General features: G+C 42.8%; 2 protein-coding genes across 3 annotated transcripts in view; one reads left to right on the top strand and one right to left on the bottom strand.

The window, feature by feature from the left end:
• Positions 1 to 988: 988 nt before the first annotated feature.
• On the bottom strand, positions 989 to 9,907 carry LEPROTL1 (leptin receptor overlapping transcript like 1). 2 transcript variants are annotated; one of them, XM_073637064.1, is made up of 4 exons: positions 9,740 to 9,907; positions 3,573 to 3,648; positions 2,834 to 3,020; positions 989 to 1,685 (listed from the first exon to the last, which is right to left on the bottom strand). In XM_073637064.1, exons 1-4 carry the CDS (start codon positions 9,753 to 9,755, stop codon positions 1,569 to 1,571), a joined length of 396 nt encoding a protein of 131 aa, XP_073493165.1. In that variant the 5' UTR covers positions 9,756 to 9,907; the 3' UTR covers positions 989 to 1,568. The 2 variants fall into 2 exon arrangements, with proteins under 2 accessions (XP_073493165.1, XP_073493164.1); XM_073637063.1 differs by lacking the exon at positions 9,740 to 9,907 and adding an exon at positions 3,885 to 4,021.
• A 66-nt stretch (positions 9,908 to 9,973) lies between these two features.
• Positions 9,974 to 12,951, top strand: part of SARAF (store-operated calcium entry associated regulatory factor) — a 40,643-nt gene continuing 37,665 nt past the window's right edge. Inside the window, exons 1-2 of the mRNA XM_073637062.1 lie at positions 9,974 to 10,172; positions 10,629 to 10,807. Coding sequence (XP_073493163.1) covers positions 10,094 to 10,172; positions 10,629 to 10,807 — 258 coding nt within the window. The 5' untranslated portion in view covers positions 9,974 to 10,093. The remainder of the gene's footprint in view (positions 10,173 to 10,628; positions 10,808 to 12,951) is intronic.

Genomic DNA, 12,951 nt, shown 5'->3' with positions numbered 1-12,951 from the left:
GATTGCAGAGAAATCTGGTTTTATGAAGTCTGTTTTCCAGAGGCAAACCCCTTCTATCTGCTTACTATTCCCCTAAATCGCCGCTTCTGTGCTCAATTACCATATTCCCCCCTCCCCTGCACATCAGAGGGCCCTGTGACGTGCCCTGCTCTGCCTCCCCTCCTGCACAAAGTGCCACTCCCATGGAGCGCGCTTTGTTTCCCTCCAGCCCCGTTTGGCTGCGTACTGCGCCGCAGACTTGTATTGTGCAATCGACGGTGAGTCGAGTCACTGAGACTTCTGCTCCGCTGGCAGTACGCAGCCAAACGGGGCCGCAGGGAAACAAAGCGTGCTCCATGGAATCGGCGCTTTGCGCATAAGGGGAGATAGGGCCCTGTGACGTGCCCTGCTCTACGACGTGCAGGGGAGAGGGGGATATGGTAATTTAGCATAGAGGCAGCGATTTAGGAGACTAGTAAGCAGATAGGAGGGGTTTGCCTCTGGAAAACAGACTTTATAAAACCAGATTTCTCTGCAATCAGACCTCTGCTATGGACCATACAGGCAAGTATAGATTTACTTTTCCATACCCCGTATGCCCATAGTAGAGGTCTGATGTCGCCCAGGGGGGGGTGACACTCCCTTTAAACTCTTCCTGTACCGTTTTAACATGACCATGATATTATGGACAGAAACCTGATCCCTTATAGTTCTACTTAAATCAATATAGAAGTCTGTGATAAAACTGCCACGGTTCTACTGAGCCAGACTGGGGATAAGGTTTACATATGTAATATGGATCCTAATTTGTAATCATACTATGGCTATGAGAAACCAGCCCAATCGTCGTTGATCAGCCCAGGCTAGAATAAATCCGTTCCCCCTTTCTACAGATTTGGACAGTCTTTGCTCAGAGTACCAGCTAATTCAACGCCTACCACCACCCCTCCTCCCAACCTAGAAGTAGTCCATTTTTTCTGTCCTTATGAATGTGCTTCGCTGCAAAAACTACTTCTACTGGCATTTTTATTTTTTTTACTTCATTTAAGCTAACGGAAAAGGGAATTAGTTCATTTAAAATTTACAATTCTCAGAAACAAAAAACAAACAAAAAAGTAGGGCACACATTCAGGCTGAAAATCTTCTTAAAATAAATAAAAAACAAAAGTACAATGCTTATTTCAGTCATAAGCATGGCTATGATAGAATGAAACACAAAAATTATATTAACACCCTAAATAAAAAGTGCATTTTCTATGGCATTTTTCTTTGACAACTACTTAATACATAGAGACTGACTATGAAATGGAATGAAAAAAAAAAATTATATATAAAAAAATAAATATTTAAAGCTACATAAGAGGTATGAACACTGAACAGAACACATCAAGGAAGCAGGTTTCTATCTCTTTAAGTAGATTCCTGGTAAGCCATTCTGCATGTTCATGGCAAAAGCATGATTAAACAATGACGGGACTCCACATGCTGATGCCAGTTAGATCTGTGCTTAGTCCCTTCACTGGCTGAATGGGTTGTCGCTGGAGTCAGGATCATGGTCGTTTTGTAGAGTTCATTTCTGGCATTGTACTTCACCACTGCTGCCAACTGAAATCATCATTGTTACCAAACACTAGAAAGAAGCCTAAAATGGTAGAAAAGATGACCGTGTTTCCCGTCAGGACAAGCGCACATGCTCCCCAGCGAATCTGTGGACAAGAGATTAGTGGCATAAATAAATAATCTTCATTACATTCATCATAAAACCTTTCAACATGAGGCTGGTGGAAAAAGGTAAATGATAAAAGGTTTGTCACATGTGGCTGGACAGAAAAAACAACTGAGGTGCAGGGCTCATCATAACCTCCCCAATCGTGTTTAGGTTTATGCCTCGTTTTAACAAATTGCAGCTTTGTGTACGGCATTTCTTGCTAACTTTTTTATTCATAGGCTCCACAACAGAACTTGAAGAGTGCATGAATAAAATGGCACAAAATAAAGAGCTTGTTCAAAAAAAAAAAAAAAAACAAAGACTGCCATGTGTTTTCAACAGAAAAGTAAAACCCTTCTGTTCCTAATAAACTGAACTTAGATTACAATGATAATAGAACACACCAAAGTTGTGAATCTAATGCAATCTTGAATACTAAGGACTATTGGGATATCAGAGGCATATTTCTATGTTACAGCATACTGAAGATCACTGACTGAAGAGGTCAGAAAACTAAGGGCCCTTTCACACAGTGTTACTGCCCACATTCATTGGTCCAGTCGGGGCTTATGACTGAAACCCCACTATCCCTTTCTTCCCCCGCAAATTTATATTTGGACATATGCGCTATGGGCCATAGGCTACAAAGATGCCGACAGTCAGTCAATCTGTCCTCTGACGTGCATCATTTTTGGGCATATACGCCTACTGGAGGCAAACCTCAGATGCAGTCTACTATGTCTGAGTGTTTGACTCCAGAATTATGCACGTCAGAGCTCACATTGACTCTGTGGGCACCATTATAGTCTATGGCCCCGTAGCACATTTGTCCAAATTTTGTTTTGCGGGGGGAGGTGGGGTGGAGGGAGAGGTTGTGGGCTGCCTGGACGCAAGCTCCGACAGGACCAAAAAATGCTGCGTGAAAGGGCCCTTAAGTCACATTTAAAAGGCCCAAGTCAAACTAATACAGGGAGTGGATTGTCAGCACACAAGAACCCAGTAAAAGTACATTGAAAGTAACAAATCAACGCTGTAAGGAATATCAAACTAGCAGGAAATTGCTCTAGTTTCCAGCACACAGAACAATATTACACATTATATGTATAGAAAACCCAAACTACGATGCAAAACATGTTCAGTATTTACCAAGTTTGCTCTTGCAAAAACAATAGGGAGTCCAAAAGCAGAGACCACGATGCCAGTTGTGAGAAAGATGGCCAGCTCCTTGCATGCATTACTTGCAGCATCCGTGTCATCTACCACTCTTTTTGCTATGCAGTATGGAATCGGTGCCAAAACGTAAAAAAACAGGACAAACAGTGGCAGATACTGACTGCAGAAGATAAGGGGAAAAAAGGACACAAGAAAAGCTGAGAAGCACATTATAACAAGGCTAAAGAGTGAAACAGCATCCCACAATACATGCCTCCAGATACAGACAAAGGCACCACTCCATAGAGTCGTAGATGAAGATCACTTATGGGTGGATTTCCAGTTTCTAATCATCGATGGTTTAAAATCCTAAGTTCAGAAATTTTTAAAAAGGCCACGGCCCCACTATCAGTATTTCTTCTCAGGAGTGGGAGCAAAAACCAGGTGAGGAACAATCAGAGAAAAGGTATAATAGAAACAAGTCACCAATTCTGCATTTATCACCCACTCTTGAGAAAAAATACTGACAGAATACTGATAGTGGGGCCGTGGCCCAAGACTTCTGTTACTTGGCAGTACTATTATACCCCTTGTCCCCATCCTAATTATCCCTTTCTTCCATTTGTACTATATAATAGAATATATAACATCTATATATAGGCGTATTTACTAACTTCCACCAGAAACTACAATACATATTTAGCAAGGGTCAATAAGGATCAAGGCCACTTACCTATACTGAGGCAGCGCACACCCCAGCATCAGAAACATCAGACCAATGGCTCCGCCAAATGAGAGGCTGATCAGAGCTAAAAACAGACGACAATTACTGGAAATTAATCTCAAAATCATTCACAGAGGAAAAAAAGGCAAATCTCAGATGCAGGTCATATCTATGCAAGAATATAGTAAACTGAGATCAGTAAATCACATCCAGTCTCCCTGCCATGGGGAGAAAAAGGACAGCAAGTTAGTCTCTTTTAGGGAAGAGTCAAATTTACAGCTGTGATTAAACTAAGATGGGAATAAATGAAGAGATGCCTACCACAGTTCTCCTGTCTAGTACCATCCATAGCTAGAAACAGACACAAATATGACTGGTCACACTGCGATTTATTGGTGTCCTGAGCATAAAATCCAGACAGCAGCTAAGGCTGGAGGATGTGAGCTTCAGGTGATGAGCCGGGTGACCAGTCAGCAGGCCGTCATCTGACTGCTCTAATCCCTCCAGGCAGAGGAACTCACTTCAATAAGCGTCATGGCAGATTTCTGCCCTCCCTGTAGAAAGCCACATTATAAGAATCTTATGAACACTTCACTCCTTCATTGTAGGGTATTCGGCCACTTACTCCTAACCCAGGTGTAATGTACTAGATCAGTTGTGAATTCATTTCCTTGGAATGAAGCACATGGCAGTGACTTATAAGCAGGGCATATTTTATCAAATGCCATGTTGTGCCAGGTTCAGGGAGGACAAGGGGGTTGGTCAGAGAACTGTGATCTGTAGTAGAAATGCTCGGACATACTCCATAACAGCGCTTATAAGGAACCTGTCAGCACATTTTTACATATGGAAGCAGTGGTAAAGCTGTATAAGTGCTTGTCCCCCAATAAAAATTATAGCTTTTTTTAATGACATCTGATGTGAAAGTCATACGAAACCTAACTTTGAAACCATATGTACCTGCACTGGGGGGGGGGGGGGTTAGGGCTGGACATTTTTGGCCCAAAAAAAAAAAAAAAAATTACATACATACATACATTCTTGCAATGGCCATTTTTCATTTTTCTATTTTTATCATCCCTATCTGCCAAGAGTTATAACTTTTTTTTATTTTTCCATCTATATGGCCATATGGCTTATGGAGGGTTTGAAAAAAAGTGCAATTTCATAATTGCTTTTTGGGTGGATTTTTTTTTTACTGGATTTAATAGTCCCTTTAGGGGACTTGAAGCTGCAATGATCTGATTGCTTGTGCTATAGAGAAAAATCACAATCTCCTATGAACGCCAGCCACGGGCTGGCTTTCACAGGAGGATCGTAATGACAGGTACAGGGGTCTTCAGACGACCCCGAGCTGTCATGACAAACCACCTGTCGGCAGTGGTTAAATGCCGCTTTCAGAGATTGATAGCAGGATTTAGCAGGTTAACAGCCACAGGCAGGGCTCCACTCCACTGTTGTATGCCACATGGACAGATTTGATGGATTTTTCGCATTTCTGTTATCACTGAATTTATTTTGTGACTTCTGTGCTGCTTCTAATTCTTTCTTATATCAACATGACAGATGCAGCAATCTCATGTGATGACACATTATTGCTGACGGCCTGGATACAGAGACCATCACTAAACATGTCTGTATGACCGCACATGCTTTAAATGTCCATACATGCTAATAATAAAGCTATAGGTTTTTAGATTTATGGCATCTGTAGTCTTTTTTAGGTTCAATTTTTATTAAACTGGTCAAACTAGTGTAGCAAAGAAAGCCAGGCAAGGGGTCAAAAATTATCTCTACTACAATTTATGGAGGGCATGGAATAAAGATGGAAAGACTACAGGGCCAAGTGTAGGGGGGGCAGGGAGTATCGGGGGGAGACTATCTTTGCAGGCTGCATATAGAGAACATAAGTGGGGGCAATTCATAGTAGGGCTAAGTATTCATCAGGATTATTTAGCTCAAGTGCCGTATAGCTCTATTCCTATGGTAACAGGAGAAGTTGTAGGGAGATGCAGCAGTTATGTCCCTGAACTTAAATAGCCATCTAACCTGTGCCAAAACTGCTAGGGTTTTAAAGGGGTTGTCCGGTCTAAATTGATGAAGCCTTCTGAATACCCCCTAGCGCACGCACTGTGTGCTTTCTGAGCCGGGAATGGCGGTGATGTATTCGTTATACATACTCCCCACATAAGCCCATCTAGTGGGCGCGGCATTGCTCAATACACGTCTATTGAGTAAGGCCGCAGCGATGCGGAAGTCCAGTTGGCACGGACTTGCTCTATACAAGTGTATGGAGCGAGGCCACGCCCAATAGATGGGCCCTGACCGGGAGTATGAACATAACGCATACATCACCGTTCCCGGCTCAGAAGCCAGCAAATCCTCGCAGGGCATAGTGCGTGTGCTGAAGGGGATTCAGAAGTCAGCAGAATTATCAGTTTAGACGAACCAGTACTGCTTCTTCTAAGTGTTGTTACGCCCGTAGTTAAGCCTCGTGAGCAATGCAGCCAGAGTCCACTACTTGGGCTCCCGCGTTCTTACGCCTTCTGTTTGTCTGATATTTTTCAGAGTGAAGTAAGAGCGCAGCAGCCCAATAATAACCTCTGATTGGCTGCATTGCTCACGAGACATAATGTAACTCAAACCGTGGCACCAACATTGCTGGAACGGTGCCGACTCAATTTCCCTGACTCCACAGCACGGCCTCAGTACTGAGCATGTACAGACATTGCAGAACAGATTTATGTCAACTAAAAGCCTAAATCCTTAGATCAGGAACAGAACATTTCATAACTTTCCCAAATTCTTATGAAAACATTTACAGCACATCCTACATTGAACTACTGTACCCAGTTTATTATATATTTTAGGAGTCAGTCCATTTTATACCAACTACAGCAAGCATGTAAAATATATATATATATATAACAGACCAAAAGTTTGGCACACCTCATTTAAAGATTTTTCTGTATTTTCATGACTATGAAAATTGTACATTCACACTGAAGGCATCAAAGCTATGAATTAACACATGTGGAATTATATACTAAACAAAAAAAAGTGTGAAACAACTGAAAATATGTCTTATATTCTAGGTTCTTCAAAGTAACCACCTTTTGCTTTGATGACTGCTTTGCACACTCTTGGCATTCTCTTGATGAGCTTCAAGAGGTAGTCACCGGAAATGGTTTTCACTTCACAGGTGTGCCCTGTCAGGTTTAATAAGTGGGATTTCTTGCCTTATAAATGGGGCTGGGACCATCAGTTGTATTGTGCAGAAGTCTGGTGGATACACAGCTGATAGTCCTACTGAATAGAGTGTTAGAATTTGTATTATGGCAAGAAAAAAGCAGCTAAGTAAAGAAAAATGAGTGGCCATCATTACTTTAAGAAATGAAGGTCAGTCAGTCCGAAAAATTGGAAAAACTTTGAAAGTGTCCCCAAGTGCAGTTGCAAAAACCATCAAGCGCTACAAAGAAACTGGCTCACATGAGGACCGCCCAGGAAAGGAAGACCAAGAGTCACCTCTGCTTCTGAGGATAAGTTTATCCGAGTCACCAGCCTCAGAAATCGCAGGTTAACAGCAGCTCAGATTAGAGACCAGGTCAATGCCACACAGAGTTCTAGCAGCAGACACATCTCTACAACAACTGTTAAGAGGAGACTTTGTGCAGCAGGCCTTCATGGTAAAATAGCTGCTAGGAAACCACTGCTAAGGACATGCAACAAGCAGAAGAGACTTGTTTGGGCTAAAGAACACAAGGAATGGACATTAGACCAGTGGAAATCTGTGCTTTGGTCTGATGAGCCCAAATTTGAGAACTTTGGTTCCAACCACTGTGTCTTTGTGCGACACAGAAAAGGTGAACGGATGGACTCTACATGGCTGGTTCTCACCATGAAGCATGGAGGAGGAGGTGTGATGGTGCTTTGCTGGTGACACTGTTGGGGATTTATTCAAAATTGAAGGCATACTGAACCAGCATGGCTACCACAGCATCTTGCAGCGGCATGCTATTCCATTCGGTTTGCGTTTAGTTAGACCATCATTTATTTTTCAACAGGACAATGACCCCAAACACACCTCCAGGCTGTGTAAGGGCTATTTGACCAAGAAGGAGAGTGATGGGGTGCTACGCCAGATGACCTGGCCTCCACAGTCACCAGACCTGAACCCAATCGAGATGGTTTGGGGTGAGCTGGACCGCAGAGTGAAGGCAAAGGGGCCAACAAGTGCTAAGCATCTCTGGGAACTCCTTCAAGATTGTTGGAAGATTTCTGGTGACTACCTCTTGAAGCTCATCAAGAGAATGCCAAGAGTGTGCAAAGCAGTCATCAAAGCAAAAGGTGGCTACTTTGAAGAACCTAGAATATAAGACATATTTTCAGTTGTTTCACACTTTTTTGTTAAGTATATAATTCCACATGTGTTAATTCATAGTTTTGATGCCTTCAGTGTGAATGTATAATTGTCATAGCCATGAAAATACAGAAAAATCTTTAATTGAGAAGGTGTGTCCAAAGTTTTGGTCTGATATAGAGATATATATATACACATATACATACATACATGGTGGTTCACTTAATCTAAAAAGGGGGTGTCCAGGTAATGGACAACCCCTTTAACATTTGGCATCTGCCACTGGTCACAGACCATTTAAATGGAACTTGTCAACGGGTTTTTGCAAGTGAAAGGAGTGGCTGCTTGTCCCCCAATGTCAGTGACTACTTCATTAATAATATAAGTTGTCCAGGTAGTGGACAATCCCTTTAAAATGTAGGAACCACATATTTTTTCTATACCTCTGAGCTGGACTATGTTCACTAAAATAAAGAGACACGAATGGACAAATGAAAAATATAGAGATTAATCAATTTTTCACTTTAGTTATTTCACATAATGCATCGTTCACACCATTTATACAAATCTATCCTACCATAGGAAGCTTAACCTTGCGCATCTATGGTATGTATCAGCCGTGAGCTGCTACAATTTAGTATCCATAGTCTAACATGAATACAAATGTAAAACAATTCTTGCCAACTTCAAAGAGGTCTCTTCACCAAATGTTAACAAGATGATAGCCCGTGTCGGACTTATTCCAGTCTTGTGTGCCCCACAGCAGCTTTCAGTAAAAAAACATTATGTGTGTAAGCGAACAGTTCTCTGCACAACAATTAAAGGGTCAGTAGTCTGAAAAACTAGGCCAGTGGTCTACTATGCACTTAAGAGTTGCGACCCACTGGTAATCTGTGTTGGGCTTATTTGCCATTCCGGACCGCATGCGACACACGGATTGGACTAAGAGGAGAAGACAACCCCTTTGTGCGATTCTAGTGGGTTGCACATTCTGGTGCCTATCGCTGCTGACCACCTCCCCCTCACTGTGAAGTGATCGCAAGATGCTGTTGGGTTGCCATGGTGCCCGGGGAATGTCAAAGGACACCACTGAAGCCACCCTGGTACTCCCATGAAATCCAACCACCAATCAGGCTTCAGAGACTGATTTTCACTACATACTGTAACACTGAGATTCTGTGGTATAAAGTATTAGCAATCAAACAATTGCAAGCCGCAACAGGGAACTTGTGTTTTAGTTTTTTTTTTTAATTAAACAAAATTTCTTTAAAACAATAGCTTTTTTCCCCCGGTTTATTGCAAAAACACTGGCCGCCATAAAAAAAAAAAATAAATGAATGGCAGAATTGTGTTTCTTGACAACTGCGCTGTGTGGTAAAATGGATGGAGTCATTCAAAACCTCATGACTGCCAGTGTAAAAATACGAGTTATGGCTCTTGGAAGAAGAGGAGGAAAATAAAAATGCAAAAACTGGTCATGGTGAGAATGGGGCAAGGAAGATGTGATCGAGAATGGGGCTGTGCCAGCTGCTCCACAAGCATCACACCGACCAGACACAGATACAAGGGTGAAGCTGGCATGTGCCCCCCGAGAGGGTTTCTGCCCCTTCCCCACTGGCCATGCATCTCCTCTGGTTGTGTCTTATAAGTGCCCATCACTGCCATGTCTCCCGACCAGTGGTCAGACCGCTGAGAAGCAGAGAACTGATGAGACCAGAGGCATCACCAGGGTCCATGTACTATATCCAGAGTGGTCGCCGGCACAGAGACCCCACACACATCCCTCAGGGCTCCAGCCGCGAGCCCACCACATTACCTTTAATACCAGCCATGGCTGCAGTAATGGCGCCCTGTGACCTCCTGGCTCCGCACTGCCTGCTCACACAGCGGCCAGTCACAGCTGCTACTCGGCAATCTCAGCTCTGTAAAAGCTAAGACCACACCGCTTCCGCCGGAAGTAGCGTACTTCCCCTCAGCCCTGCATTGTTTATCCTTTTGTACAACTTTATTAGTAAACAGACAAACGTCCAGAAAACCACGCCCCCTCCGGCTGCTCGACCAATAGAGTTTTGACAAGCTGCTGGTAGAGGAAACTGATGAAACTCTGTGTAATGCGCCATTTCTCAGTCTGCCTGGCCTGCTGCTGCGTCTGTATCTGCTGGTGAGCACGATGGCGCCTGCGGGACTGCTGCTTCTCCCTATGCTGGCTGCACTGCACCTGTCGGGGGTCTCTGGCTGGAATGAGCACGGTAAGACGAGGCCAGTCTCGGTGTGTGCCCCTCAGGCTTGTCCCATATCAAACTGACATATGTCTTCCATGGTGCCCTAATGTGGGCGTATTATTGGATATCCCACCATGATAGTCATCACCAGGCGGTAAATGTGTGATGGTCCCTCGAGAATGGGGGTCTAGTGTCGGGACCACCTCTAAATCCCCTGACTATAGGGGTGATCACACTTGCAGTGACGCTACATTCTCGTGAACATAGGGTCCCGGTGATACAGCCCCCCTGACATCACATATTCAGCACCGATCCAGTGTGATGGGTGCGATAGACCCTTACTAGAGATGTAGTGAGATATCTCACCGCTGATTTTGTGTCCTGCAGTGTCATGAATGCTAAATGTTATACAGGTTTCTTATCATATCCCAGTGATCTGATGTGTTAGAAATGGAAAATAAACCGGAATTTGATTTCTTTCAGAGCGAGTATTGCTCAGGGAGATCCAGGCGATCACATTACATGCTGACAGATATACCAATGGACGCCGGGCAGCGCCTGTCCCACAGCTGAAATGTATCGGAGGTAGTGCTGGCTGTGGTGCCGTGGTACCGCAGGTGGTGCAGTGTCACAACAGAGGATGGGACGGCATCGATGTCCAGGTAAGTTGTCCAGTGTGGAAATCATGGGACGTGTGTTTGTTTATAAGCTCTTAATGACATCTGGTGTGTGTGTATATATATATATATATATATATATATATATATATACATATACAGTCATATGAAAAAGTTTGGGCACCCCTATTAATCTTAAGCTTAATGTTTTATAAAAATTGGTGTTTTTGCAACAGCTATTTCAGTTTGATATATGTAATAACTGTTGGACACAGTAATGTTTCTGCCTTGAAATGAGGTTTATTGTGCTAACAGAAAATGTGCAATCTGCATTCAAACAAAATTTGACTGGTGCATAAGTATGGGCACCCTTATCATTTTCTTGTTTTAAATACTCCTGCCTACTTTTTACTGACTTACTAAAGCACTTTTTTTGGTTTTGTAACCTCATTGAGCTTTGAACTTTATAGCCAGGTGTATGCAATCATGAGAAAAGCTACTTAAAGTGGCCACTTGCAAGTTGCTCTCCTGTTTGAATCTCCTCTGAAGAGTGGCATCATGGGCTCCTCAAAACAACTGTCAAATGATCTGAAAACAAAGATTATTCAACATAGTTGTTCAGGGGAAGGATACAAAAAGCTGTCTCAGAGATTTAACCTGTCAGTTTCCACTGTGAGGAACATAGTAAGGAAATGGAAGAACATAGGGACAGTTCTTGTTAAGGCCAGAAGTGTCAGGACAAGAAAAACATCAGAAAGGCAGAGAAGAAGAATGGTGAGATCAGTCAAGGACAATCCTCAGACCACCTCCAGAGAGCTGCAGCATCAACTTGCTGCAGATGGTGTCACTGTGCATCGGTCAACTATACAACGCACTTTGCACAAGGAGAAGCTGTATGGGAGAGTGATGCGAAAGAAGCCGTTTCTGCAAGTACGCACAAACAGAGTCGGCTGAGGTATGCAAAAGCACATTTGAAGAAGCCTATTTCTTTTTGGAAGAAGGTCCTGTGGACTGATGAAACCAAGATTGAGTTGTTTGGTCATACAAAAAGGCGTTATGCATGGTGGCAAAAAAACACAGCATTCCAAGAAAAACACTTGCTACCCACAGTAAAATTTGGTGGAGGTTCCATCATGCTTTGGGGCTGTGTGGTCAATGCCGGCACTGGGAATCTTGTTAAAGTTGAGGGACGCATGGATTCCACTCAGTATCAGCAGATTCTTGGCAATAGTGTTCAAGAATCAGTGATAAAGTTGAAGTTACGCAGTGGATGGATCTTTCAGCAAGACAATGATCCAAAACACCGCTCCAAATCTACTCAGGCATTCATGCAGAGGAACAATTACAATGTTCTGGAATGGCCATCCCAGTCCCCAGACCTGAATATCATTGAACATCTGTGGGATCATTTGAAGAGGCTGTCCATGCTCGGCGACCATCAAACTTAACTGAACTGGAATTGTTTTGTAAAGAGGAATGGTCAAAAATACCTTCATCCAGGATCCAGGAACTCATTAAAAGCTACAGGAAGCGACTAGAGGCTGTTATTTTTGCAAAAGGAGGATCTACTAAATATTAATGTCACTTTTCTGGTGAGGTGCCCATACTTATGCACCTGTCAAATTTTGTTTGAATGCAGATTGCACATTTTCTGTTAGTACAATAAACCTCATTTCAAGGCAGAAACATTACTGTATCCAACAGTTATTACATATATCAAACTGAAATAGCTGTTGCAAAAACACCAATTTTTATAAAACATTAAGCTTAAGATTAATAGGGGTGCCCAAACTTTTTCATATGACTGTGTATATATATATATATATATATATATATAATTTATTAGTAACTCTTTTCTGCTAGTCCCTTGGGTGGGTGTGTATATATGTGTGTATATTTCTTACACACACCCCTATGCAAAAGTTTTAGTCAGATAATAATGCTGCAGAATAAGAGTGCTTTTAGGCTATGTGCCCACGATGCGGAAATGCTCCGGATTTTTTCCTGAGCGTTTCTACACCTCCCTGGCAGACAAAACGCATGCGGACTGTACATGCGTTTTCCTGCCAGGGACAAGGGGATGTGAAGCGTTCTTCACATGCATTTCCGCATGCGGGTTGACAAGCGCTTTCCAAGCGATTTTAGCATCACTTGGAAAGTGCTTGACAACTTGGTCACACTATATAAAT

Source organism: Phyllobates terribilis, unplaced genomic scaffold (genome assembly GCF_046119375.1).
Source record: "Phyllobates terribilis strain yellow unplaced genomic scaffold, ASM4611937v1 Scaffold_1__5_contigs__length_1240528914, whole genome shotgun sequence".
Taxonomy (NCBI): Eukaryota; Metazoa; Chordata; class Amphibia; order Anura; family Dendrobatidae; genus Phyllobates; species Phyllobates terribilis.
The sequence above is the reverse complement of the archived record's forward strand: the minus strand, read 5'-3'. Positions and strand labels throughout refer to the sequence as shown.